This window comes from Heliangelus exortis, chromosome 1 (genome assembly GCF_036169615.1).
Source record: "Heliangelus exortis chromosome 1, bHelExo1.hap1, whole genome shotgun sequence".
NCBI lineage: Eukaryota > Metazoa > Chordata > Aves > Apodiformes > Trochilidae > Heliangelus > Heliangelus exortis.
The window spans coordinates 164,114,720-164,139,557 of NC_092422.1; the positions used below are offsets into that span (position 1 = coordinate 164,114,720).

General features: G+C 42.3%; 1 protein-coding gene across 2 annotated transcripts in view; it reads left to right on the forward strand.

Annotated features, from left to right (window-relative positions):
- The first annotated feature begins 458 nt into the window (after positions 1-458).
- Positions 459-24,838, forward strand: part of WIF1 (WNT inhibitory factor 1) — a 53,002-nt gene continuing 28,622 nt past the window's right edge. Inside the window, exons 1-3 of one of the 2 annotated variants that reach the window (XM_071733477.1) lie at positions 459-685; positions 803-942; positions 24,479-24,587. In XM_071733477.1, coding sequence (XP_071589578.1) covers positions 553-685; positions 803-942; positions 24,479-24,587 — 382 coding nt within the window. In that variant the 5' untranslated portion in view covers positions 459-552. The remainder of the gene's footprint in view (positions 686-802; positions 943-24,478; positions 24,588-24,838) is intronic. The other variant, XM_071733476.1, reaches the window with a different exon arrangement.

The following is a 24,838-nucleotide window of genomic DNA, read 5'->3' on the forward strand; positions in this document are numbered from 1 at the left end:
CATGGTCTAGTGGGCATGGTGAGACAGATATAGATATTCATATTTTATTTATATTATAGGGGGGGGTGGACGTTGATGGTTGGACACACTGACCTTAGAGGTCCTTCCCAACCCTGACAACTCCGTGATTCTGTGGCCATGACGACCCCGTGGCACATCTCCTGTGGCAAAGGAGGTGTGGGGGTCACTCACCGTGTCCCACCGCTCGCACCTCATGCACAACACATGCTCTGTCTCGGGTGACAGAGGAGGTGTGGGTCACCCGCCGCGCCCCGACGCTCGGTCGTGCCTGTGCGGGAGAGGGCACCCACCCGCGGCCCGGGGAGGCGGGAGATGGGCCGGCCGCACGCCTGAGAATCCCGCAAGCTCCCATCTCCCCGCCGCCCTCCCGCAGGCTGCCCCGCCGTCCTCCGCTCCCGCCCCGCCCCGCCGCCGGGGCCGCCCCGCGGGTGTGGGCGCGCCGCATCAGAGGGAGAGAGGGAGGGAAGGAGGCGCGGCGGGAGCGGCGGCTGCAGGCGGCGGGCCCGGGAGCGGCGGCGGGAAGTGCGGAGCATGGCCCCGGCGGGGCGGCTGTGCGCAGCGCTGCTCTGCGGAGCCCTCAGCCTCTGCAGCCTGCGGGCCGCGCCGCGGCAGCCCGACACCCTCTACTTGTGGATCGACGCCCAGCAAGCGCGGGTCCTCATCGGTAAGCGGGGCCGCTCCCCCCGAGCGGCGGGACGGGGAGCGGAGCGGAGCCGAGCCCGACCCGGCGGGGCTCGGCGGGGGTGCTGCCGCCCATCGCGACCCTTTGACTTCTCCGCAGGCTTCGAAGAGGACATTCTGATCGTGTCCGAGGGGAAGATGGCCCCGTTCACCCATGACTTCAGGAAAGCTCAGCAGAGGATGCCCGCCATCCCCGTCAGCATCCACGCCATGAACTTCTCCTGGCAGGCGACGGGACGGGTAGGTGCAGAGATGGGGGCGGGCATCCAGGCAGGTGGTTTGGCTTTGGAAGAGATTAGGAAACCCTCTTCGAGGTGTGCCGGGTGTGGGTCGGGTGCCTTCTTGCCCTTCGCCGGACCCCCCTGAGCAGCACCCCGAACCCCAGCGCCCCGCGGGGCCCCGGGGAGCGCAGCAAGAGCAGGGTGGGCAGCCGAGAGGCGAAGGGCAGCGGGGAGGACTCGGGGAGCAGCGGGACCCCCGGGCAGATGTCTGGGAAAGTGTGTTTGGAAGTGAGGTTGCAGAGTGCATGGAAGAGCCGGGTGTCCCGGGCGCTGGAGAAGCCCAGAGGCTGGTGGGGCGAGCAGCCACCGGAGCTCACCAGGGAGGCACCGGTTGCCTTTGCTTTCAATAAAATTTTACCTGACAGTAATTATGTGGGTGCCATTTTCTTTCCACCATGTTTAGCTTATGGATATATCCTACGGGTTATTCACCGGTCTCTGTTTACTAAATGTGCAAACCCATTGTGTAGTCCTGGTAAATAATAATTGTCTTCTGTAGACTCAATTTTACAAGACTCAATTTTAGCAAGTACAACTGCAAAACCACCTCAGTCTGTAGTATATCGAAACTTTCGATTCTTTTGATGAAAAGATAAGAATGCGTGACATATTTTCATGAAGGAACATATGCACGATTTGACACACTGACAACATATGTTAAATTTGCATAAAGCTGAAACATGTTAGCATACGTTATCATGGATACCGAAAAAATTTGTTGTAACATAAAAACGATGGCTAAAACTAATTCACTTTTACAATGTTGAATATTTACTTTATACAATAAAGAGCCTGGCAAAGATGAAAAAATATTTGCTCTCAAATATTCAGTGAAAATTTGCTGTATAATTCAGCTGATTGCAGCTTCACAGATTTGGTTGTGGTTTTGGTTGTTTTAAAATACTCTTGGTAACTACAGGACTTGTTTGGCTTTGAGGTGTTGTCTAAGGCCCTTGTAATTTTTGCTGTCCTCACAAAGCCTTTGAGTTTAGGAAATGCTTTAACTCCTCTTGTAGAGAGGGAGAGGAATGTGGGGAGACAAAACTTGCTCACAAAGGCTAAGTGACTTGCTCAAGGTCCTTGTCGTTCCAGTCCAACTTCACAGAGAAAATAACTTTGTATACCAAAGCTTGGCATTTAAATAACTAAAAATAATTGGTACGTTTTGGGACGGTATTTCTTTCTCTGTTTCTCTGTCAGCTTTGTCAGTTTCTGTCCATGATAAAACTACCTCTGAGGAAAGAAAGATTGTGATGTTAGACTGAACCTTGTCCTTCTTCTCTTGTCCTTTCTTGCTCACTTCTCTCCCTCCTTTGCTGCCAACAGGTAGCTCACTAGGGAAAGGTGATAAGAGCATTGATTTCAGTGAGGAGAGTCATAGATTTAAAGACAGCACAGGCAAGTGTTCTCCTTGAAGTTTCCAGGACGAAATCCCTTCTGAGCCCATTATTGCTCCTGCTTTTTGCAGAATTAGTGAATTCTTGTTAGACAAAACATAATCAGTAAGTGAAACACCTGACTGGTAAAAGTAACATCATTGCAGTGCTCTGTTCCTAGAGCAGCTTGTAAATGTTAAGATACTTATGGGTCAAACCAGTGTTAAAACCCAGAGACTCAACAGTAGGAGTGTTGATAATCCCATCTAGTTACTCCTTACAAGTTCCTCTGTGTGAAGTTAATATAAATGTTTCCACTCAAGTCTTATGGCTGTGGATATGTAAATACTTCTTCAGGTCTGCAGATGAAGAGCTGGGTTTCAGACAGCAGACTCAACTGAGGAAGGAGTTTCAATCTTCTGATGTTTTAGGAGTGTGGGAGGAGAAATGAATATTCTTAACATCCTAGAGAAAATGTTTAATTTTTGGTAGCACAAACATTCTTGTTGATTTTTACATCCCTTAGAGGTGTCTGAGTACAGCTGCCTGTTACCCACAGGTCTTGTCATCCTCTTTAAAAAGCAGGACACTTATTGTCCCTGTGCCACCTGTCCCTTTTCCTGATGAGAAGGAACAGGAAAAAACATGAGTATTTCTCCTATAACCCACAGGGCAACAACATTGTTGGCACACCTTTTTAATATTTTTATTTGACTAATGCCCACAGTAGTGTTCAAACAAAGTAGAGTGTAAGTTATCTGTGGCAAAAGAACAGAGGTGTTTTTTTTCACAGAATTTCCAATTTTTAATTTTTTTTTTTTTAGTATTCTGTTTTGCTTTTAAGTATACAAGTTCTGAGACTTTTCCACAGACAAGTCCAGGAAAGTACTAAATACTTGCTACCTTTATTCTGGCAGAATACTTTTGTCTGGGAATTGCCTGAGTCAGGGAAGGGGAAGTGGGAAGGGAAAGGAGGAGAGCTGAAGAGAGAAAAGGGGAGATGAGAAGACAAGAGGGAAAGGGAGAAGAAAGGCAAGAAAGGAAGTAGGAAAAAGAAAAAAATATATTATTCTTTGAAAGGAGTTCAAGATAGCACTAGACTGCTTTCTGTGAAACATCTTTTAACGAGCATACAATTGTTAAAACAGAAGTAATTTTTTCTCTGAGTCTTGTATCTGCCCTATAGCCCTCTTACCCTTGTATCCCACCTGAGATCTGATGTTTCTCTAGGGCTCCAAGGTTTTGTGGCTTGCCAGTAGTATACGCCACATCCTTTAGAAGTAGGTTGACTCCTTTTGGGTCTATAGATTTAAGACCTCTGAGCAGATAGAGGAGATCCTGCCTATGTCATTACGTGTTTCCTAGCCCTGATATCAACAAGCCAGGGGAATGAGAGAGCAGCTGGGTGGGTGCCTGACAGCACCTGACACCTCCAGCAGGGTGGTGTGAAGTCTCTCCTCTCAGCCATCCCTGTTGACACCTCTGCAAAGTGGGTACAGCTATCCTGTGAGTTGAGTCCATCTACCTGCTTCTGAGATAAATACTGGTGCAAGTTGCAGATGAGTAAATAATCCAACCCAGGGACTGGCAACACTCCTCTTTCCTGCACTGCTGTGTATGGTCATGTTCTAGTTCAAAAATGTCTATTGAAAGGAACATTTTAAGGGATAAATTATACCTGTATTCTATGCAGAGTGAAGAGGTAAAAACCCACTCCATCTAGACGTTACCTTTCTCCCACAGTGGCCTTTGTGCCCTGGATCCATTTTATGTGAAAAAGATTTTGTATAGTAAACAAACAATTAAAGGCATTTTCACTAGGAAACGTTTACTAAAATGTACTTGTTGCTTCTAGCCCTTAGTCTATTAATTCCAATTCATTATTAGGAAATATTAGGGGGGACACAAAATTAAAGGATATGAATACCTACTTTTTCTGCTGAAGTCAGGATGAGCCAGGGTTTTTGAGAAGGCTGAAGCGCTGCAGAATGGTATTGTTATGGTTTTATGCCCCTTATGTTTTTACCTATGCATTTGAATGTAAGATTGCAGATGTTATGTTCCCTTTAAAAAACAAACCAAAACAAAACTGGGCAAATTGGTAGTTACAAAGATTGCTTCTTGATTTGAAAGGTTTAAAAAAGCAAAAATCTGGAATTACATAGTGTACAATAGGCATCTGTGTAACCACTAGAGCTCACTAGCGTGCTTTTTGATCTTACTGTTTTTGCAAAACAATGATCTGTATGGTTTTTGCTGAAGAAAAGTAATGACTTTTGAGGGTCTTGTCCTCTGGGGAAGATTCCACTCAAAGACTTCCCAGTGAGAGAGGAACAGCAGCAGGTTTCACTATGTCCACCAGTGGCAAGTACCAAAGATTGCAGTGACGGTGTCATCTCTACAGCATTTAGGAAATTATGACTGGTATTCAACCTCCAAATCCACAAACACCTATATGTATGCTTAATGTTCAGTGGGACTTCTGATGGCAATAAGGTGAAATTAATGTGTGAGTGAGTATTGGTGGGACAGAACCATATTTAAAAGAAAGTCTGAACAGTGCAGAGGAAGCAAGTACTTGGTGACAGAGCAGCAGCTGGGTTGGTTTAATAGACAAGCAATGAAAAAAGAATCCAAAAGCAAGTTGGAATTTTTGTTCTGTAGCAGGCCCTGATTTGATCCAAAAACCAATCAGACTGGGCTACATTCTGTTCAGGCTGCTTTTTTCCTTTTGGTCATGGGAGAAGTATTAGGGGCCAAATGAATTAATGTGGCAGCTTGGTTCCCACTCCCAGCTGTCTTGAGGACCCCAGGACTCCTCTCCTGTTACATGGCTGAATATGTGCCTATGATGGGACATCTGAATTCTTTGTCCTGTGCTGGTGCATGAACGGGTATTGGCCTCTGTAACTGGATGATATGTGTTTATCTCTCCTGGTGTACAGATATTGCATGTATTTTACATGATAAAGCTATATCCAGCCTTGTTCTGCTGGATACATTTCTTTTTGTGGTATGACAGCACTGGTCCTGCCCTACAACAGGAGGGATGCATGTGGAGTAAAGTTGGTCTCTTCTCTCAGGTAACCGGTGACAGAATGAGAGAAAATGGCCTCAAGTTGAACCAGGGGATGTTTAGATTGGATATTAGGAAAAATTTCTTCACTGAAAGAGTGGTCAGGCACTGGAACAGGCTTCCAAGGGAAGTGATGGTGTCACCACCCCCGGAATGTTCAAAAAATGTGTGGACATGGCACACTGGGGCATGGTTTATTTGGCACGGTGGTGTTGGGTTGACAGTTGGATTTGATGATCTTAGAAGTCTTTTCCAACCTCAATGACTCTATGTGAGCACATGGGGATCAAATGTTGGAGAAAGAAAGGGCTTCGGTTGGTGAGAGGTTTTGGTCACAGGAACATGAGTATCGGGAGATAAGGTGGTACCCCAATATGTAGTCCTAAGGGCCCTTTACTTTACAGAGTCCCCTTAAAGAGGGGATATATGTCATCAGTACATTTTCTAGCATCGTTTCTATATGGTAAAGTGGAGCCTAGGAACAGTATATAATTATGGCTCCTGGAGGTTAGTTCTGGTCTCAGCAATGTGATCAGCAGTCCTGAACAGCTCGAGTTCTTTCTCTGAAATTCCCTTATATTGCTGAGAGGTAGCCTGGCCAACAAGTTAAAATGGAATATCCAGCTATGCCAGGAGAAGTCCGGAGGAAAGCTAACAGACTCCTAATTTTAAGGCATTATTGCTGCAGGAGGGTGCTCCATCCAGACATTACCATTTCCTTGATAAACTGAAAGAAAACAACTTTTGGTGAATTTCAAAACAAGCAACTCTTCAAAGGAAACTTTTCTTCAAAGAAACTGCTGAACTTTTTGTAAATACCTTATTCATGCTCAGTGATTACAGTGATGCTTTTCAGCTTAAAAAATGTCTCATTAGCACAATTCAGGTTTTTTTTTTCCAGTAAAAGTAGAGGTGTTCTAGAAGCTTGGTTGAGGCAATCGCATAAACACCCACTCTTGGGATTTACAGTGGTACCTTCACTGCGGTTTCATGTCACCAAACAGAGGAAATACTTTGTTTTCTGACCTCTGTACCAAAATTTCCATGTGGAATGTGAAGATGTTTACACACTGTGAGCATGATTTTTAGACAGGGGGTTTCTCATATCGAGAGCACAGCTCCAAACCTTTAATATTTAGATTCTGCTCAGCTGTGGTATTTTGCATCTCAGTGTTGTAGACATGCCACCGGGGATCAAAGTAGTGCTGTAGAGATCCCACTTTCTTAGTAAAGCAGGCATGTGCCAGCCATCTGTTGTATCTGCTGATAGAAAACAGCAGTAAAGTTTCTCAAAGTTTTGCCAAGAAGAAAAGAGGGGGATTTATTGCTCAGCAGAGATGAATTACAAGGCACCTTGTAGTGTAAGCTACATCTGGTTTCCATAGTAATTTACATGCTATATGTGTAAACTACACAATTATTCTTTTTACACAGCGGTGCAAGGCTGCATTAAATAAGCTGTTCTTCAAGATTTTCATTGTTTATCCTTTCTATAAATATTCTAATACATTTTTAACAAAAAAGTTTAAGTAATAAAATATTTTCACTACTTTTACAGTAGTAGCTGTGTTGTACAACCTAACTGTTGAAAAGCTCTGGAACTAGCAGGGCACCCCAAGCTTCAAGACTGTATTTTGTGAAAATGTACAGATTTCTCTCCCAGTGTTACTGTTTTTCCGAAATACAAAATACAGGCTATGTTGCTTTTGTCTTCTTTGTGAAAATGAAAATGTTTTCTGTCCACATCACCTCTTTTTACACACAGTTGCCTATGTACATTCTTGGTGTTCAAAAGTTAATGCCATTACAAGTAATGCCATGGAGTCAAAAGTAATGAATAATCATAATGAGAACTAATCACAAAATTTTTTTTGATGTGTTTTACCTCTTCTGTTGGTATTATGCTTTCCAAAGAGGGGCTTTTTGGGGGTATTCATGAGTATAAATTATTTGCTTCTAGCCAAGTGAATTATGTACATATAAAACAAATAGGAAAACCCCACACTTCTTCTAGGGCATGCACATATGTAAGGAATATGATGTGACCCAGAGCTTTTGAAATGGTGATATGTATGTAACAGGGACTTGCTTCATGTTGAAGAGGATTTTAAGTATTGTATACCTTAGCTCAGAGTAATGTATTCCTGATGAGTATTTTTAAAGTTTTCAAGAAAATGCATCTCAATACCTTTTTTGTTTTACCTTCCTATGGCTTTATACTTGGTTTGCCAAGGTTTGTTCTTTTTTTTTTTTTACAAATTCCACCTTTTGAAAGATGCCACTTTCCTTCTTTAAATCTCTTCTATTCTACTGTTCAACCATGTTGTATTATTTTTGTTTTACCTGTCTGCCTGTTTGTTTTTTAACTGTTTATTTGTGGCCAAACTCTTTGCTGCATCAAACTGTATCCCAGACCCAAAATGCACAACAAAGAATGAACAGTTGCATTGCAATACTTAATCTTCCCATAACAGAACAAAGAGTGTTCTTTGCAGTGAATTATGCATGTAAAATGGAGCAGATGTCTGTTGCTGCAGCTGTCTGTTTAAGTAACAGTAGAAGATAACTTTATTGGTATTTTCCGTTACATAAATGGCTTTTTTTAAAATTCTAAATGGAAGAAACACAAAATCAATCACTTTTTGGATAGGTTGTTGAATGCACAGTTAACTTTGCATTTTTCCCTCCTGTTTGGTTCGTGGAGACCGACATTCTGGCAGTTTAGTTGCAATAAACTATGATTGTAATAAAACATAAGTAATAATGTATTTACTAATGTAATAAAAAACTGGCTCATCTTACCCAAATTAAACATGAAATCTGTGTACACAAAGCACCTGTGACACTTTCAGCTGAGCCAGCTGTATAAAGTAGCAGTAGTCCTGCTCAGTGAGTACATGTGCTTTGAGATCAGATGTGTGCTCTCCTTGGGTGCACCCTGGCAGTGAGATGGCAGTCCTGTGCCCTGGGTCCTCCCAGTCTCTAATGAGACCTGTCAGCCTGCAGAAGAACCTGGGGAAGATTCATCTCTTAACACTTCATAGAAGAAAGAGTTTAATAGGGAGAAACAGACATGCCCTCAAGCTTCTGTGAAGCATGCAGCCATCCCTACATGCCCCTTCCCTGGGGTCACTCCACCACGTCCATGTCTCTCTTGCACTTGGGAACCCAGGACTGGACCCATCACTCCAGGTGTGTCTCATCAGAGCTGAGCAGAGGGGAAGGATCAGCTCCCTCCACCTGCTGGCAAAGCTCTGCCTGATGCAGCCCAGGAAGCTGTTGGGCTTCTTTGCCTCCAGGACACATTGCTGCCTCATGGTCATCGTGGTGACCACAGGGACCCCAGGGCAGGACTTTGTGCTTACCCTTGTTGAACATCAGGAGGTCCCTGTCAGCCCATGCCTCCAGCCTGTTGAGGTCCCTCCTTCTGGTCTATCAGCCACTCCTTTCCACCTTTTAGCATCAGCAGACTTCCTGAGGGTGCATTCTGTCACAATGTCCAGGTCATTAATGAGGATTTTAAACAGTGTGAGACCTGGGGTTCACCACCAGTGAGTGGGCTCCAGCAGGACTTTGTGCTGCTGCTGATAATCCACTGAGCCTGGCAGTGCAGCAGCCCACCTCCCTTACATAAACTCCTCTTCTTCACTTCTTCTGTGGGGATGCTGTGGGACACAGTGCTGGAAGCCTCACTAAAGTCAAAGTAAACAAAATCCACCGCCCTCCTCTCATCATCTAAGCCAACCACTAACACAGGATGGGCCAGGGAGGAACAGAAAACTGAGGCTGGCTTGTACAATCACTGTGAAGCAGCAGACTGGAATCTGCCTCAGAAAAAAGTAATATAAATAAAGCAGAGACAGTGATACTGTGCTACAGAGACACTGAGAAGACTTTGTCCAGCTATGATACCTGAAACCCACCATATGGGTTTGTAGGTGGATTCACAGCCCATTCACAGAAGACCACTTAGCTGCACAGAAACACTGAGGAGGAGTTACCCAGCAAGCCTGACTGACTTGGAGAAGAGGCTCATGCAGGATAGAAATACCTTACTAAAGGCATACAAAGATTTGGGGTGGATTTTATTCAACCAAACAACAAGAAAACCTCAGGATTTTTTTTATCTGTGTATGAAAGTTTGCTTTATTTTGCAGCCAACTGTTGGAGCCCAGCTTCTGTGTCTGAATAAGGAAAGCAGGCAACTACCTTCCAGCTGCTTCAGCCCTTGCTACCATCACTGCAAAATACTTCAATAAATAACTTAGAGACCAAACAACACTTTCAGAGCTGGTCCCACAAATCCTCTGAAGTCACCCCTTAGCCTAGATAAACAACTAGCTAAACCCAAGCAATCCTAAAGGAAATAAATATGCCTGACATCAAACATGGCAATCTCCCAGCCTCAGGTTTTGGCCCATCACCAGGACAAACAAAATCCCCAAACAGCAGCCCACCAATGAGAAGATCTGTCATCCACTCTGAGCTCTGGAGCACAGAAACCAGTGGCAAGAGCAGCAGAAGCAGCAGAACCAGTGGCAGAACCAGCTTTCACATGATGGCTTACTAGAGGAGGAGAGGGCAGGCTTTTGGACCATGCTGACCACCAGAACAGTGAAGAAGTTCAGAGCTTAAAGTACTGCAATTATGAACCTATTTTTTCTGAGGACATGAGGAAGACATGGAGAGATCACAGCTTCATGATGAGCAGAAGACCATCTCTACCTGCAATGTTTTCTGCTTGCTGTCAACTTGCAAATGTGTGAATATTGATATAGCCAATGGGAATATGAGTCTGAAAACAGCACAGGCAAATAATCAAGTCCACTGAACACCCTCAGTAAGGAATACAAGTACGACCTTCAGCCTGTTCCTTTTAAACTGCTGTAAACACTGCTTTCATTTTTCCAAGTTTGAGCTTTAGCCAGTTCTCTTTCTTGCAGAGGTTCTGGGGAATAAATTGAAATGTTGAAAGAGAGTCCATTTGAGTGACCAGGTTGAAAGAAATTTATTTTTCCTTGTGAAGCCACAGATAGATCAAACAGCTGCAAGCAGCTATGTGCCTGCAGTATTCCACGCAGGGACTTTCAGGGAGAGCAGGCAGGTTGCACAGCAGAGCACACCAGCAGCTGCCAGAGGAAGGATAGGCAAAATATAGTTACCTGGGTCTGTAATCACAAGAAATGTATAGCCATATTTAGAAGTGGGAAATAAATTGGTAGCAGGGCATATTGATCATTAACCTGATTGATTTTTTTGTTTTGTTTTCTTTGTGCTGTTTTATTTATCTCCTTCCTTCCAGTTTTGCACAGCATCATCTATTCAGATTGTGAGCAGGTTTCTGTGTTGTCAAAGCTTGTCAAAGCTAGTTGGAAGCTAGTTGGAAGCTTATGACCCAGCATGTTGTTGCTCTTCAGTCAGAGCTGTCACATGCTAGTATTAGGTACAGACTGAAGAAGTTTACATTGTCCCTGTCAGAGAGGAATTATATCAAGAATCACTTGGGTTTTACATTCTTACTTCCTATAACACTCCCTTTCCTTTGGTGGGACAAAATCTGCACCTTGTCCTGCCCACTAATGAAGTTCAGATTTGATTCATGTCAGCATGGATATCCTGCTTAGTTAATGGACCATTTTTAATTGTCCTGCCACACATCTGCAGTCAAGTTATACAGTTGCTACCGTGAAGCCACTGCTATTATATTTGTTTAAACAGCAATTAATTGAGTCCTGACAGTATGATTGCAAGATTTAAAACATTTCTGAATATTTAACTTTTTAATATAGGACCTTATTTAATCCAAAAGTATGGTTTTCTCTTCTTGTAAAATACAATTAAGTTCATTCAGTTGAATTAATGAGGAAATATTTAAAAAGATGCACAGTCCTAAAGTTTGCGGGCAGAATGGGTACCTGGAAGTGTAGAGCTCACAGCTGCTGTTAGTTCTTCTCAAATCTCTGTTCTTCTATCTCTCCTCACTCCCAACAACTCCACCAGAAATTTCTGTGTCTAGGTTTATATGTTTTTTGTCCCTCTCTGCAAAGATTGAGGTAACTGCAGTGAGGTCTTTCCCTCTTTCTTGTTTTAGAGCAGGTATCCAGGCTCTTCAGGATTTTTTGCCATTCCCAAGCCAGAGGTCTCATGAAGAATGGGAAGCAGAAAGCCAGTTTTGTGAGAGCTGGAAAGAAAGGGGTGCCCATTGCCCTTCTGTGAAAGTGGTGTTATGAGTCTCTTCCTTCTCTGGTTCCTTTATAACCACTCCTCATAAAACAGAAGAGGATCCCAAAACTAACCCTCTCTGCTCTGAAGACTGTGCTGTTCTCCTGTCCAGGCTGTGTCTGGTTATTCCAGCCAGGAGAGGGGAAGGTGGAGGAAGCAGCCAGTCTAGACAGGGTTCCCAAAGTTTGGTGAGACATAGAAGACAGGGCTGAACCCTTCCTTATGGCTGAGTGAAATTTATTGAACTCATATTCAGTTCTAAGAGTTTGCAGCATCGTTTCACACATTATTATGATGCCTTTGCAAAAAATCTGGTTTAGCTACCCCAGCCACATTCAAAGGACAGTTTACTTTGAATGTATAAGCATCTACTGTGACAATAATCAAGTAGCAAAGAGATGTTTAGGTGAAGCTTGCTTTTTATCTCTGATTATAGACTTCCAGATAAGTCAGATTTAGTAATGGTATGCTTAAATTAGTTCTTGTGGTAAAGTCTAAGTTATATTTCTGGCAAGCACAAGAGGAGTTACTGATTACTCTCAGTGCATAGAAAATATTTTAAGACATTTCTTTGAAAAAGAAAAAAGTCTTTGATCAAAATTTGCAATCTTCGTGTTGAAAACTTAACCACTAGCTAAATAAACCTTTCCATATATAATGGAAAATAGACCTTCAAACCGTTGTCCTTCAGGAGTATGTTAATAGCCTACAGATAAATCATAATTTTTACTTTTAAAACATACGTGGATATTCACATATGACCAGCATGGGTTTGGTCTTGAGAGTTTTTTCCATGCACATTTCCCCAAAAAACATATGTAATGAATCTTGTGGTCAGCAAGTTGTGGCATTCCAGTTTCTGCCACTTCTAATTCATATGCATCTCAGTCTGTTAAATACAATTGAAAGGTTACAGAAACAAACTGTGAAATTAGGGTAGTTGGCCTATATATGCAAACATATTTTTCCTAGACCACTGCACGTCTTACAAGATGTGCAGTTTACTGTGTGTCTGCATATTAATGTGTCCATGGGCTTCATGGGCCAGATTTTGAAAGGTTACTCAGCATCTGTACTCAGCCTTGCACTCTGAGGAAACCTGCAGGACTTCAACATCAGATCTCTGCCTTTTGCCTGTAAAAGGTTCACAGTTACAGAAGCAGCTGCATGATGTTGTGTCTTGTAAATGAGAGTCAGCAAGTAATCATGTACTTAATGAGGCCTTAATGTCCTGTAAAAACAAAGAGTCAGAGTTACGTCTGTAACTACATCATTATTCACTGTTATTTCCTCATTTTTCACTGATTAGCTTCGTAATAGAATCATAGAACCACAGAACGGTTTGGGTTGGAAGGGACCTTAAAGGCTGTCTAGGTCCAACCCACTGCTGTGGGCAAGGGCACCTTCCACTGCACTAAGCTGCCCAAAGGTTCATCTGGCCTGGCCTTGAACACTTCCAGGGATGGAGCATCTACAACCTCTTTATACCATAAGTCTCCTTGAAACTTTTTTTTCATATAAACACAAATGTGTTTTGCACAGCGTTTCCTCTGTTTCCTTAAAAGATTGAAATGTAGAACGGATTAGGAAAAAACCCCCAGACCTCTTTGTTCCTCAGACATTTCAAAGTTTGAAAACACATCGCATGTTTCATAATTTTAATCCCGTTGTCCAATGTGTCTTTTTTACTCTGATGCGGGCAGAGACCACGTTTCCTTCCCCGGACACTGGGCAGGGGGGGTGGGAGAGTCCTTCTTCAGGCTGTAGAGATCAGGTTGTGTGGTGTCTTCCTCAGCTGCAGCGCTCCTGAGCTTTCTCTGCTTGTGTGGTCCTTGCCCGGTACATCTGAGCAGATCCACAGGAGGGAGCCCATATGCTGTGCGCACACCGCAGTGGCAAAGGATGCTGGAGGAGCACCGGGATGCCCCCACCCAGGAGTGAACCTTCCAGGCTGGTTTGCCTGAGCAAAACCAGCAGATCATGATATCCCTTATGCACCAGAACATCATCGTCCTTAGCTGAGAGAGGTCAAGCCCTGACCAGTGGATGTCCTCAATGGCAACCTTCTATACCTACAGCTGGTAGGATCACAAAAGCTTCCTGGTGCAGCATCCTTGTTGACTCTCTTCTGTAACACTCTGTCCAGTGTTTTCCTAAGATGTGGCAGGATGGCCACTTGAAAACAAATGTTCCTGCCCAGGACACCTAAGTGGTGTGGCCACAGTCAGAAAGGCAGCACTTGTCACATGTCTCACTGGCCTGAGAGATGTCTCCTATTCCTTTTAAAGAGTACAGCTCCCTGATCATGTTTCAGAAATGTGTTTGTAATCTGGTGTTGCTCCAAAGAACTCTTGTTAACATGAACTACCTCAAGCTTAAAAACATGGCAAACATGAATCAACTTGAATTATTCCTGGTGTACAGCCTGAATGAACAACTTCAAGATCGAATTTCTGAGGGCAGAATCATGTGCTTGGATTTTTGTTTAGGACTAGAGGAAATCACAGAATTGTCACAGTTGGAAAAGACCTCTAAGATCACTGCATCTGACTGTCAGCATTCCCCCACCCCCCTGAAAAAATAAATAATAAATATATATATCAATATCTGTATCACCCTGCCCACTAGAGCATGTCCTGAAGTGCCTCAGCCACATGGTCTTTAAATACTTCTATCAGTGCCCTGAAGTTGCACCAGGGGAGGTTTAGACTAGACATTAGGAAGAATTCCTTTACTGAGAGAGTAGTCAGGCACTGGAACAGGATACCCAGGGAAGTGGTGGCATCACCATCCCTGGAGGTATTAAAGAAACTTGTAGATGTGGCACTTCAGGACATGCTCTAGTGGGCATGGTATTTTTTTCTGAGTTTAGAGTTGGACTTAGTGCTCTTAGAGGTGTTTTCCAATTGTGACAATGCTGTGATTCTGTGATTTGTTTTTCTCAGAAAAAAATCCTTGTGTTCACATGCCAGCTCTAACAGTGCCATCAGAAATGCAGATGCCCTATTTGGGTGCAGGTTCTGCTGGCTTCAGCAGTGCACTGGAGGAATGGTCTGATGATTCTCAGCTTAGTTTCTTCCTTACTTCAGGACAATGAAATTTGAGAGTGCAATGAGAAGAGATGAGCTCTGCCAGTAGCACAGGAACAACTTGCTTCACTTCAGTGACATTCTACAACAGCTCCAGCCAGCCTAGCAGCTGACACCATCCTGTCTTCTTTCCCATCCCTGGTCTCAAATTTCTGTTCTTTCTTTTGCCAGTGCTGTGTGGCTTAGGGTGTTACTCTGGCTGAAAACTGCAGCCCTACATAAAGAAGTGATTAATTTTTAACTTTATTATTATTATTATTATTATTATTATTATTATTATTATTATTATTATTATTATTAGTTTTATTTTTTATTGAATGTTAGGGGTTGGAAGAGACCACTGAGTCCAACCCCCCTTCCAAAGCAGGATCCCCTAGGCCAGGTCTCCTCTAAAGTGATGTTGTGACACAAAGAAGAAGGCAAAAAGGAGAGGCCTTGGAGAGTAGGAAGGGATTCATGCACCCTACTGCACTAAGGGCAGAAGGGAGACCTTTTTGGTGGGAGGATTTCTCAAAAAAACTGTTGCTAAAAGAGGAAAATGATAGCAAGTGCAGAGAGCTTTTTGTGCTCAGCAGTGCAGCCCATGTGCCACAGTGAAATTCAGGACTCGCTGGCTCTCTAGGGTATGACTTTGCTAGGAAACAAGCACAGAGAAAGTCAGCAGAGAGAAGCCAGGGGAAGATGATGCTTACACTGCAAATAGACTCCATCTGCACACAGGGAGAGAGAAAAAGGCAGTTCAAGACAGCAGGTAGCTCAAACTCTGGGCTGAATTTTCTATTTCAACTCTTCTTGAGTGTATGGGAAGTGCAGGATTAGCTGCCTCTATAGAAGGTGCTTCATTTAAATACTGGGAAATACACTGGACCTTTCTGGATGTTAACTCAAAGTACTGGATGCTGTGGGACTTGTAACCCAGGGATGAAGCTGTGCAGACCCTGCCTATGAAAACACCCTGAAAGGTGTTTTTCATCAGAAACTGGGGATAAGGTACTACTTCCCTGCTTTACTATGAACATATGTCCATCTTGCTTTGAAAGGCCTGTGTGGTACATGGAAATATTACAGTAATATATGTCCACGTAGGGGGTTCTTTTCTCAGTAGACAAATTGTTGCAATTTCAGGTACAGCAGCAAACTCACAGGTTCCTTTTCAGGTGCACTGATCCAACGTGCTATTTAAATACTGAACTTTGTTCTTCTTTCATGGTAGTATCTAGAATTTGCTTTGGTCAATGGCAGCTCATAAAACAAGAGAAAAATTACTTTGGATACTCACAAAAAATAATCCATGCAGCAGATGCCCAGAGAGAGCAGTGTTAAGGAAGTTTTTCTAACAGCTACTCAGAAAACAGTTGAATTTGTTTCAAATCCTTTTCACCATAACTTTGAAACAATTGTTTGCTTGGAATGCTAGGGTAAAGACCATTATCTGCTGAGCAGTGAATAAATAAACTCTAGCTCAGTGGTGCTGCAAACTTTCTGTCAGTTGGGTATAGTCAAGTGGAAGCATCCCTCTTCAAGACTCTAGAAGGACTCCAGTCTGACAGAAGCTGCTGTGAGATTTCATAACTTTTGAGAAAGCTCATTGCTTACATTTGGGGGAGAAATATTTATTATACAGGAGTGCCAGTTAAAGCCAAGAGTGAAACACATGGACTCAATAAAGGCCCAATTACGTGACCTTTGCTGTTTGCCACGCTTTTAACTTGTGTGAGTTATTGATTACACTTCCATGAGATCATAATCAGAAGGTTGTTCTTTGGTAATGGTGTGCTAGAGGAGCTTTATCCTCAACTTCAAAGCTGTCCTGTGAGGCTTAAGAACAAAGAGTTGAAGTTTGAAGCATGGCCAAATGAATCTGTGTGCATTATCCCTGTTTACCACCATGCAAGAGGTGGATTAGCTTATTCTTCATCTGTGAACTTACTCTCATCACGTCAGATGAGCCACCATCTCTAAGGTTTACATTTGTGCTTTTACAAACACTCTGCTTTATTAAATGTACTGTCTTCTCAGATCTCTGTTGTAATTAGTCTAAATACTTGCTAGTGCAATCCTTTCGCTAATTGTAAAGGTTTTATTGAAATTATTTTACATCATCTGAAAAGAATTTTCAGGCTATTTTATTATTATAAATAAATCCATCCAGCACCTGAAACTGTGAACAGTCTATAACCTACACAAAGATGCACTCCCAGGACCAGCCAGTTCAGATTTTCCCTTATATTTCAAGCTGCAAGGTGAAGAAAATAACCTCACAGTTTATTATCAGTGTAGATGGAGCTGCACAGATGTGTTGCAGGTGCCAGCAACAGATCTGTACAGCATTGTTTTGTTGGAATTGTCCTGACAAGACAGAATTTTAGGGTTTTTTTCCACAGAGCAGTGATAATTTCCTTTTTTTTATTAGCCTTAGGAAACTGGTACTTTGGACATCCCCAACCTTGAAATCTTTGCTGGAGGGAACATTGATCTTTTGCCAAGTGACAAAAGAACAAATTAGCTCTTCCTGTGCTGGAAAAAGAAATAACTTTTTCAGCAGAAGAGCTTTTACCAGTTCTCAGGATACCAGAACAATGTTTCATTAAACATTTGAAGATAATGAGATCTTGTGTTATCTTTTACATTTTTAAATTCTGACCTCTTAATGTTGTTTCTCTTTTTGGTGTACTGCTTGCTTTTATTCTCTTTCCCAAAGCAGAGGTAACCTAATTTTCATCTGTAAGACATAGGAGAAAACAACCAAAAGGAAATGTGTACCATGTATACATTTCAGCGTGGTGCATGCTGAGCACTATCATTCACTGCTAGAGATTTTAAAGAAGTTATCTGTGCCTATTTTTATGCAATAGGAGTGCATACTTACCAAAATCCTAATGATTTTATAGCTCAATTTCTCAGCAGTATCTCTAGTGAAGCAAGAATAAAATATGTTGCAGAAAACCCATTTAACAGTAAAACTAAACAGAGGGAGTTCTGCTCTTTTGCTTTCTCTTTTGTTTTTGAATAAAGCAAGGTATGGAAGAAGTTAAAACTTCAAGTCTTTCCTTAATAAAGAGCTGTAAATTTGTTGTATCTTTGTTTTTTAACAATTTTTGCATATCACATGTCTTTGTAGCAGTTTCCTTACACTTCCCTGGAAATAGCTGTGGGCATGTTCATCTATATGCTGTTTTCCAAGGCTACAGTTACCTGCTCTGTCAAAGGATTGTATCTGATATAAACCAAAATAATGCTTTCCTTAGCTGTATAATGATGGTCAGAAATGTGCAAAAGGCATTTCTTTGGCCCTCTGTTTCAGGTAGCCTGCTTTTCCTGTGACTGAGGATGAGTTTCAAAGTTAGTGCTTTGCTGGTATACTTGGATTTTTCTTTTTCAATGTTGTCCCCCTTGAACCTCACTCTTTCTACCAAGCCCTTCAGCTTCCAGTCTTCGGTTGGTTTCAAATGAGCTCTTCAAATGGTAGAGCACCTCCAGAGCTCAAGGTCTGGTGAGAGAAACTATCAGCTCAAGATGGCCAAGTAGCCATCCTGTTTCCATGCCCCCCAAAGAGCAGACAGCTGCCAGAGACTCAAATGCTAAATGTAATCTAAATCTATTGCTCAGTAAGATTCTTGACAGCAATTTTCTTAGTATTTCTTACCTTTACAGGAACTCTTGTCTCATTACTTGGAGGAAAGCCTTATGTATTCCGTGAAGTTTTTAGTCCATCTCTTTTATGCAAAGCATTCTTGGAAGCCTGCAGTGTCACCTTTCAAAATCTTGGGCTCCTTTTGAAAGCATCCAAGAAATTTCCACCTTTCTAAATCATTCTATTGAAGGATGTGATCTGTCATCCCCAGGAGCATGCCACAGGAGACATTAAACACTAGTTAGTTACCTTCCATTGACAAAATCAGAGAGTTTTTGTACCATTCTTCTTCTAAAACCATTAAAACCACAAACAGTTATTGTTGAAAGCTGCATGCAGGGATTCACTCTATTGTTGAAAAAGTCTTCCTCCTCATGTATGGTTTTTCTTCAGTTTTCCACAGTTTTCTTAATGTGAAGAAAGGAGGCATAAAAGAGGCTCTGAAGAGTTGTGCTGTGCATTTCTCCACAGCATTGTGTAAATAACACTGTCATGTAATGTATTTTTCTTTGAGATTGCCTAATTTTCTTACTTTTCATTTGGGTCCTTCTTTGTTCAGAAACACCAAAATACCTCTATTTTCCTTTTCATGTGCATCTCTGCTTTGGCTCATTCCCATACCCTTATCAGCCAGTGCTGGAAAACGGGCAGGTTATCCTTCCTTCTGTGTAAATTGGAATTCTCAGAGTGTATTTCTGTATTCATATTGTTAAATATGCCTCCCACTTTGGGACTATCCTGTGAGGCTGGTGGCTGTCCTCTTTGGGTGTCACACTAAAGTGCAACAGATAGATAAGGCAAAGCTGCCTTCCCTAAAAGAAAAAAAACAAAAATCAAACCACCTTGTTGGCAGACAGTTTATTATCTGCTTTTCTAAGGAGGCATCATGTTCTTCATTACAGCAGTGTCTAGACTGCACTGCAGTAACAAAATGTGCTGCTGACAAACATACTCATGCTCTGGCCAGACTCCTTCCATTGCCTGGTACATGTCATACGACTGAAGCATCCCCTCTTTGCTGAAATTCCTGGAATCATAGAATTGTGTCAGGTTGGAAAGGACCTCAAGGATCATCTGCTCCAACCCTTCTAATAGGATTGTTTGTATGAGAGGTCTCAGCACCCCATTGAGACTTAAAACATTCCAAAATGGGACAATCCACCACTTCCCCTGGGAGACCATTCAGTGGTCCAGTTTGTTGCATTTTGCTTCATGCTTCATCTTTGAACATTGATGTACCAGCTCCTCTGACCTAATGCAGTGAGTATCTTGGAGAAGCAATGGTCCATGCTGTAAACACCTAACAAACACATACATTGCCTCACTTTGTGATTCTATTTATGGCGTATGGAGCTGTGAGCATCTGCTATGGATAAGGCATGCAAAAATCTTCTAGTGTGTGCATAGCCAGAAAGGTCCATGGATCTGGGACATAAAGGAACTTTTTCAATGAGTTCCTTTCTTTAAATGTAAAATATTGGTGTCAGGGTAAATTTGTTGTTTAATTGATAACAGAATAGAACATTTGGCACTGATTTCTTCAAAATAATAAGATGAATATCTAGTGTATTTCTTACATTTACTTGAAAAGTTAATGTACATACTTTTTTCTCTGTTAGAAAGGCTGCAGATTTCATTAGGTTATTAGATTATTGATTTGTGACAAACAATAGTGTAAGCTACTCTGCTTTACTTTCAGACACTACCATTACTTCTGATCTACATTGTTAATGTAAAATGAAGAGAACATGAATGAAGAGTACCTTCCTGTCACTGCCTTGATTAAATATAAGGCCAAAATGAGGCAGGTACAATATGGCATCTGAGTGATAAGAAAAGCCTAATGGAGTAGATCTTGTACAGCAGAGTGGAGTTCTGTAGGAATTTTAAGTGTGCATCTTTTAAAATCAAACTGTGGACAGATGTTTGCTGCAATACTTGTTAGGGGGCTTCCTTATTTTTATAACCTTTTAAATTCCTCTGGTTTATAGAAAATGGCCATTTAAAGTCCATAAAAGTTAATGCCGACCACAGAATTATTTGCCTAAAACAAAATTTCCTCCTTTTGCTGAGGGCTTTGCCCACATGGGGACTGGTTAAAGGGCAGCTGAATGGGGCTACCTGCTGCCTGAAGGTACTGAGTCCCCAGACTGTTTGCACAAGACATTCAGGGGCCTCTGCTTCAGTTTTTGTGGGTCTCAAAGTCTTGACAAAAAAAAGTAAAGCATATGCTTCCTTGGGTGCTTCCTGAAGTCAAGCTGAAATAAAAAAAGCGCCTTCTGTGTATGCAAAGTGTGCAGATGTCAAAGATCAACAATTTATCTCAAACCCCACTTCCTCCATCACTTCTGGTAACACCATTCCTCTAAAATTTAGCTTCAGTACCAAATATTGCCCCTCGCATACCAGATTAGTTCATAGGCTGGCTTAAAAAAAAGTCACAAGAATGTTTTTATAATGGAAAATAGATTATAGATTGTGGTGTTTTTCCTTTTATGTCTCAACAATATCCAAAGAAATTTTATTCTCACTACCAGGTCACTCACAATGGCCACTTACAGCACAAATTATGGTAGTCACTAGACAATAATTTAATTGCAGAGACCTATCTCTTCAATTAACCATCATGACTGAATTTCATGCTAGGCTGGAGCAGAGTACATATTTGCTGAGCTGTGTGGTTTTTTGAGTGTGTTGTTTGCTTTTCAGTCATGATGATTAATGCAAGTTAATTGGCAATCAAGTCAAATTACAGCAGGGCTATAATGGAGACTGGATATAGAGATTGTGTCAAGACAGATTTTGTACAAATAGATAGGATTTCTGGCAGGCAAATCTTGTTGCAGTTAAACTACTCTGCTCCACTGTGCAGCCTCTCTAGACCGTGATGTTTGTATATAATTTTTATATCAAAATTTAACCACCTCAGTCCAGCACACATGATTTGCAAACATATTCTGTGGCACATGGGCTCATACCTGTGAAGTCAAACCTAGCTGGGTCTACCTGAGGTGTTTCAGGTCTGAGTGACCTGCCTGAGTTTTGGTCCTGCTCTGGCAGGGGGTTTGGCCTTGATGATCTTCGGAGGTCCCTTCCATCCCCAGACATACTGTTATTCTGTGATTCTGTGATACTATAGTTTAAAGAAATTCAGTTTCTGTCAGCTCAGCAGATGTACAAACCTTTGTACAGAAACGCTGGAGCAGTTATCTGCCCCCAGTGGTTTTCCACATGGTGGTTTTCCTCCTGAGCAGCCTGTTCCTTGGGCAGAGCCTCTTCCCATCTTTTTAACGCATGAGCAGAGCCCCAGCCCCAGGCACTATCCACTGCTACGCCTCTGCTCTGGTTAGAGGAATTCTTTCCTTGAAAGGCAGTGAGTGTTGTGGTTCATGCAGCAATCAGTCCCCTTTCCCACAGAGAACTTTTTTTTCGGTCTTTGTCCTTAGGCATCTTTTTTTTTTTGACTCTAGAAAATGGGATTCCAATTCCCTTCCTGCAAAATCAGGGCTCTGGCTCAGAAGCTGACCTTCGACAACAGCATGGCTGCAATGGAAATATGGGAGTGGAGCTGTTTGGTCTAGTTACCAGTTGTTGTTTACTAGAATAGTATGAACATAATGTTTTAATATCCCAGCCCATTATGACCTGGTTTAGATATAACCAAACATCAAAGGTAACCAATGAGAAACAGACAGTGCAGCATTGACTCACTCCCTCTACCATTCTATAGATGTGTGGAGACATATAATTATTTTTCTGAAACAGAGTTTTATTTGAAAACAAAAATGTTCACAATCTGAATTTATGGCTTGTTTTCATATTTTGGCGTGGTGTATTGTATTGGAAAAAATGTCTAATTAAAAGCAGCCTTTTGAATATTACCCCAGAGTTCAATTCTGCTCTCCTCTTTTACTGCTTCTCTCCATGTCCCCTCTCCCTCCCACATACACTCCATGTGTTTGCCCACCCTTTAAAACTTTCATCACTTCCTTCTCTATTGTTTTGGGAGTCCTTCTCCGAGGTTTCCATTCCTACACAACGCCCTGTGAAGACCATCCATGCAGAGTGGAGCCTCTGCATGCTATCTGGGGTCTCCTGGCTGTCCCCACACAGTAAATGGTTGAGCTGCAAGGTCTTATCAGGAGTTTAGGAATTTCGTAATAACTTTCCTACCAACCAAAGGTCACAAGTGCTTTGCTGGAATCACCAGGAGCTGAAGGGAGATGGTCTCTCATGTGCTACCAGGGCTTCTGCCCAAGCTAGCAAAACACAGCATCACAGAAGGGCTGAGTCTGATCATAGACCAAACAGTCTCAAGATGTCTGAAGATGTCAAGGCTCTCTATTCAAGCTGGTTACCTGGACCAGCTTGCTGAGTTGAGTTAAGTTTTGAAAATCTTCACAGGTAGAAGCTCCACGACCTCTCTGGGCAACCTGTTCCAGTGCTCAGTCACCCACCCAGTAAAAAGGTGTTTTTGAAGGTTCACAGTGAGTTTTCTGTATCATGCTCATTGCCTCCCGACCTGTCACTGGGCATGCTGAGCAGAGTCTGGCTCATACCCCTTAACATCTCCCTGTTAGCTCTTTGTACACATTGATTCAATTGCCCCTTGGGCTGAATGGTCTCAGCTGCCTTGGCCTCTCCCTGTATGTCAGGCACTCCAGTCCTGTGATCATCTTTGTGGCACTTCACTGATTCCAGTCCAGTAAGTCCACAGCTTCCTTCCTTGCACTAGGGACCCAGGATATTACAGGAGCAAAAGGACAGTCTTCTGGCTAAGGACATTGACTGCCATCTTGTAGACATAAATTAGCTACCATTTATCAGATCAAAGTTCATAAAAGTTTAGCTTTAATCTCTCTCGTTGTTTCAATATTTTGACTAAAAGACAGATATAACAATACTGTCTACTATCAATGAGTTGCTGACATATTTTTTGCCAGTACCCATGCTAAAGTCTCCAGTGCTTTTCTAAGAGCAGCAGGTACAACAACCTGTGTTCCCTCATGTGCTTCAGGGTAAGCAAGAAGCCAGCCTTTAGGGAAAAGATTCATTTCCACTTGCTCTGCACATCCACAGCCCCACCACTGACAATAGTGGAAATCTCCAGTGACTTGCTACAATCCATACATCTCAGGTGTATATGGTGTGTACAGCCACGCTGCAGATGCCAGGGGTCCCTTTGCAGCAAATATGAAGAAATACTGAATACATGATTGATGTGTTCAGATTCATGATTCATGGAGAGGCCAGGGTCCCCTGAAAGAGGGTATCAAAATCTACGATCTGTGACAGAATGCAGGTGCATATCAGGGGTAGAGTGAAGGTGGTAGAAAGTACTCTCTAAATCATGCCAACACCTTTTGGGGACTGCAGAAACAAATCATTTACCTTGCAGTTAATAATGAGCGACATGAAGCCAACTCTGTGAGAAAGATCTCAGCTCCACCCTTGGAAGAATTTAATGAAGTGAGCTTGAACAGGGCAGTGCCAGAGCTCTAAGCAAGATATGTGTCCTAGCATGGCACCCCAGTAATGTGGGTATTTGTTTCCTGGCACTGTTTCCCCAAGGCAATGTGCTGTGCTCTGCAGGTCAACCAAGAGCCATCTCAGACATTCTCATGCCACAGCTGGTATCATGCATATGAACACGTCCTTTAAGCTGTGCTTGTGGTGCAGACAGGTCATCCAGGCTCATCAATCAGTTCCAGGAGGATTCTGCCCTTGAAAAAACAACTTCAAGAATTAGCTTACTGTTCATACATCTTTTTGTGGTCTGCCAGATAAAAGGTGTGGGTTGTAAAAACTGTCTTCTCTGTGTGAACATTTGTTCACTGTATGGATGTAATATTCCTTGCTGTTATACTGAATCCTGATGAGTGCATGATTATTTGCAGTCTCTGAAATAAGAGGAAATAATCTAAAAATTATGCTTACATGAAGAAGAACTCGGGGAAATTATAGAAACAAATCCAGTGCATGATATAATAAAAAGTGTAGTATTTTTATGCTGTAGTTTATACGATAAAGAGTTTGCTTCTGTGAATGCAATCAAAACACATATAGATTTTTCTTTTTTTTCTTCTTTTTTGTTATAGGCTGAGTACTTCTATGAGTTCCTGTCTTTGCGCTCTTTGGATAAAGGCATAATGGCTGATCCAACCATAAATATCCCTATGCTTGGCACAGTTCCTCATAAAGCATCAGGTTTGTGCTGTTGATATTATAAGTTTTGTTCATTAAAAAAATATTCCACAGCCAGTAAAGTCTAAATATTTTATTACGAATTGCAGGTTTGAAGTTTTTTGCTGAAGTAATGCTTGCCACAGTGTTTGACACGGGACAGTTTATGAGTCCCTTGCTTGACTAGACCAGATTATTTTGTCTGGGCCAACTCACATGCATCTTCTATGTGTAGATAAGTCAGCAGAAACTTGTGCAAAATTGTAGCATAAAAT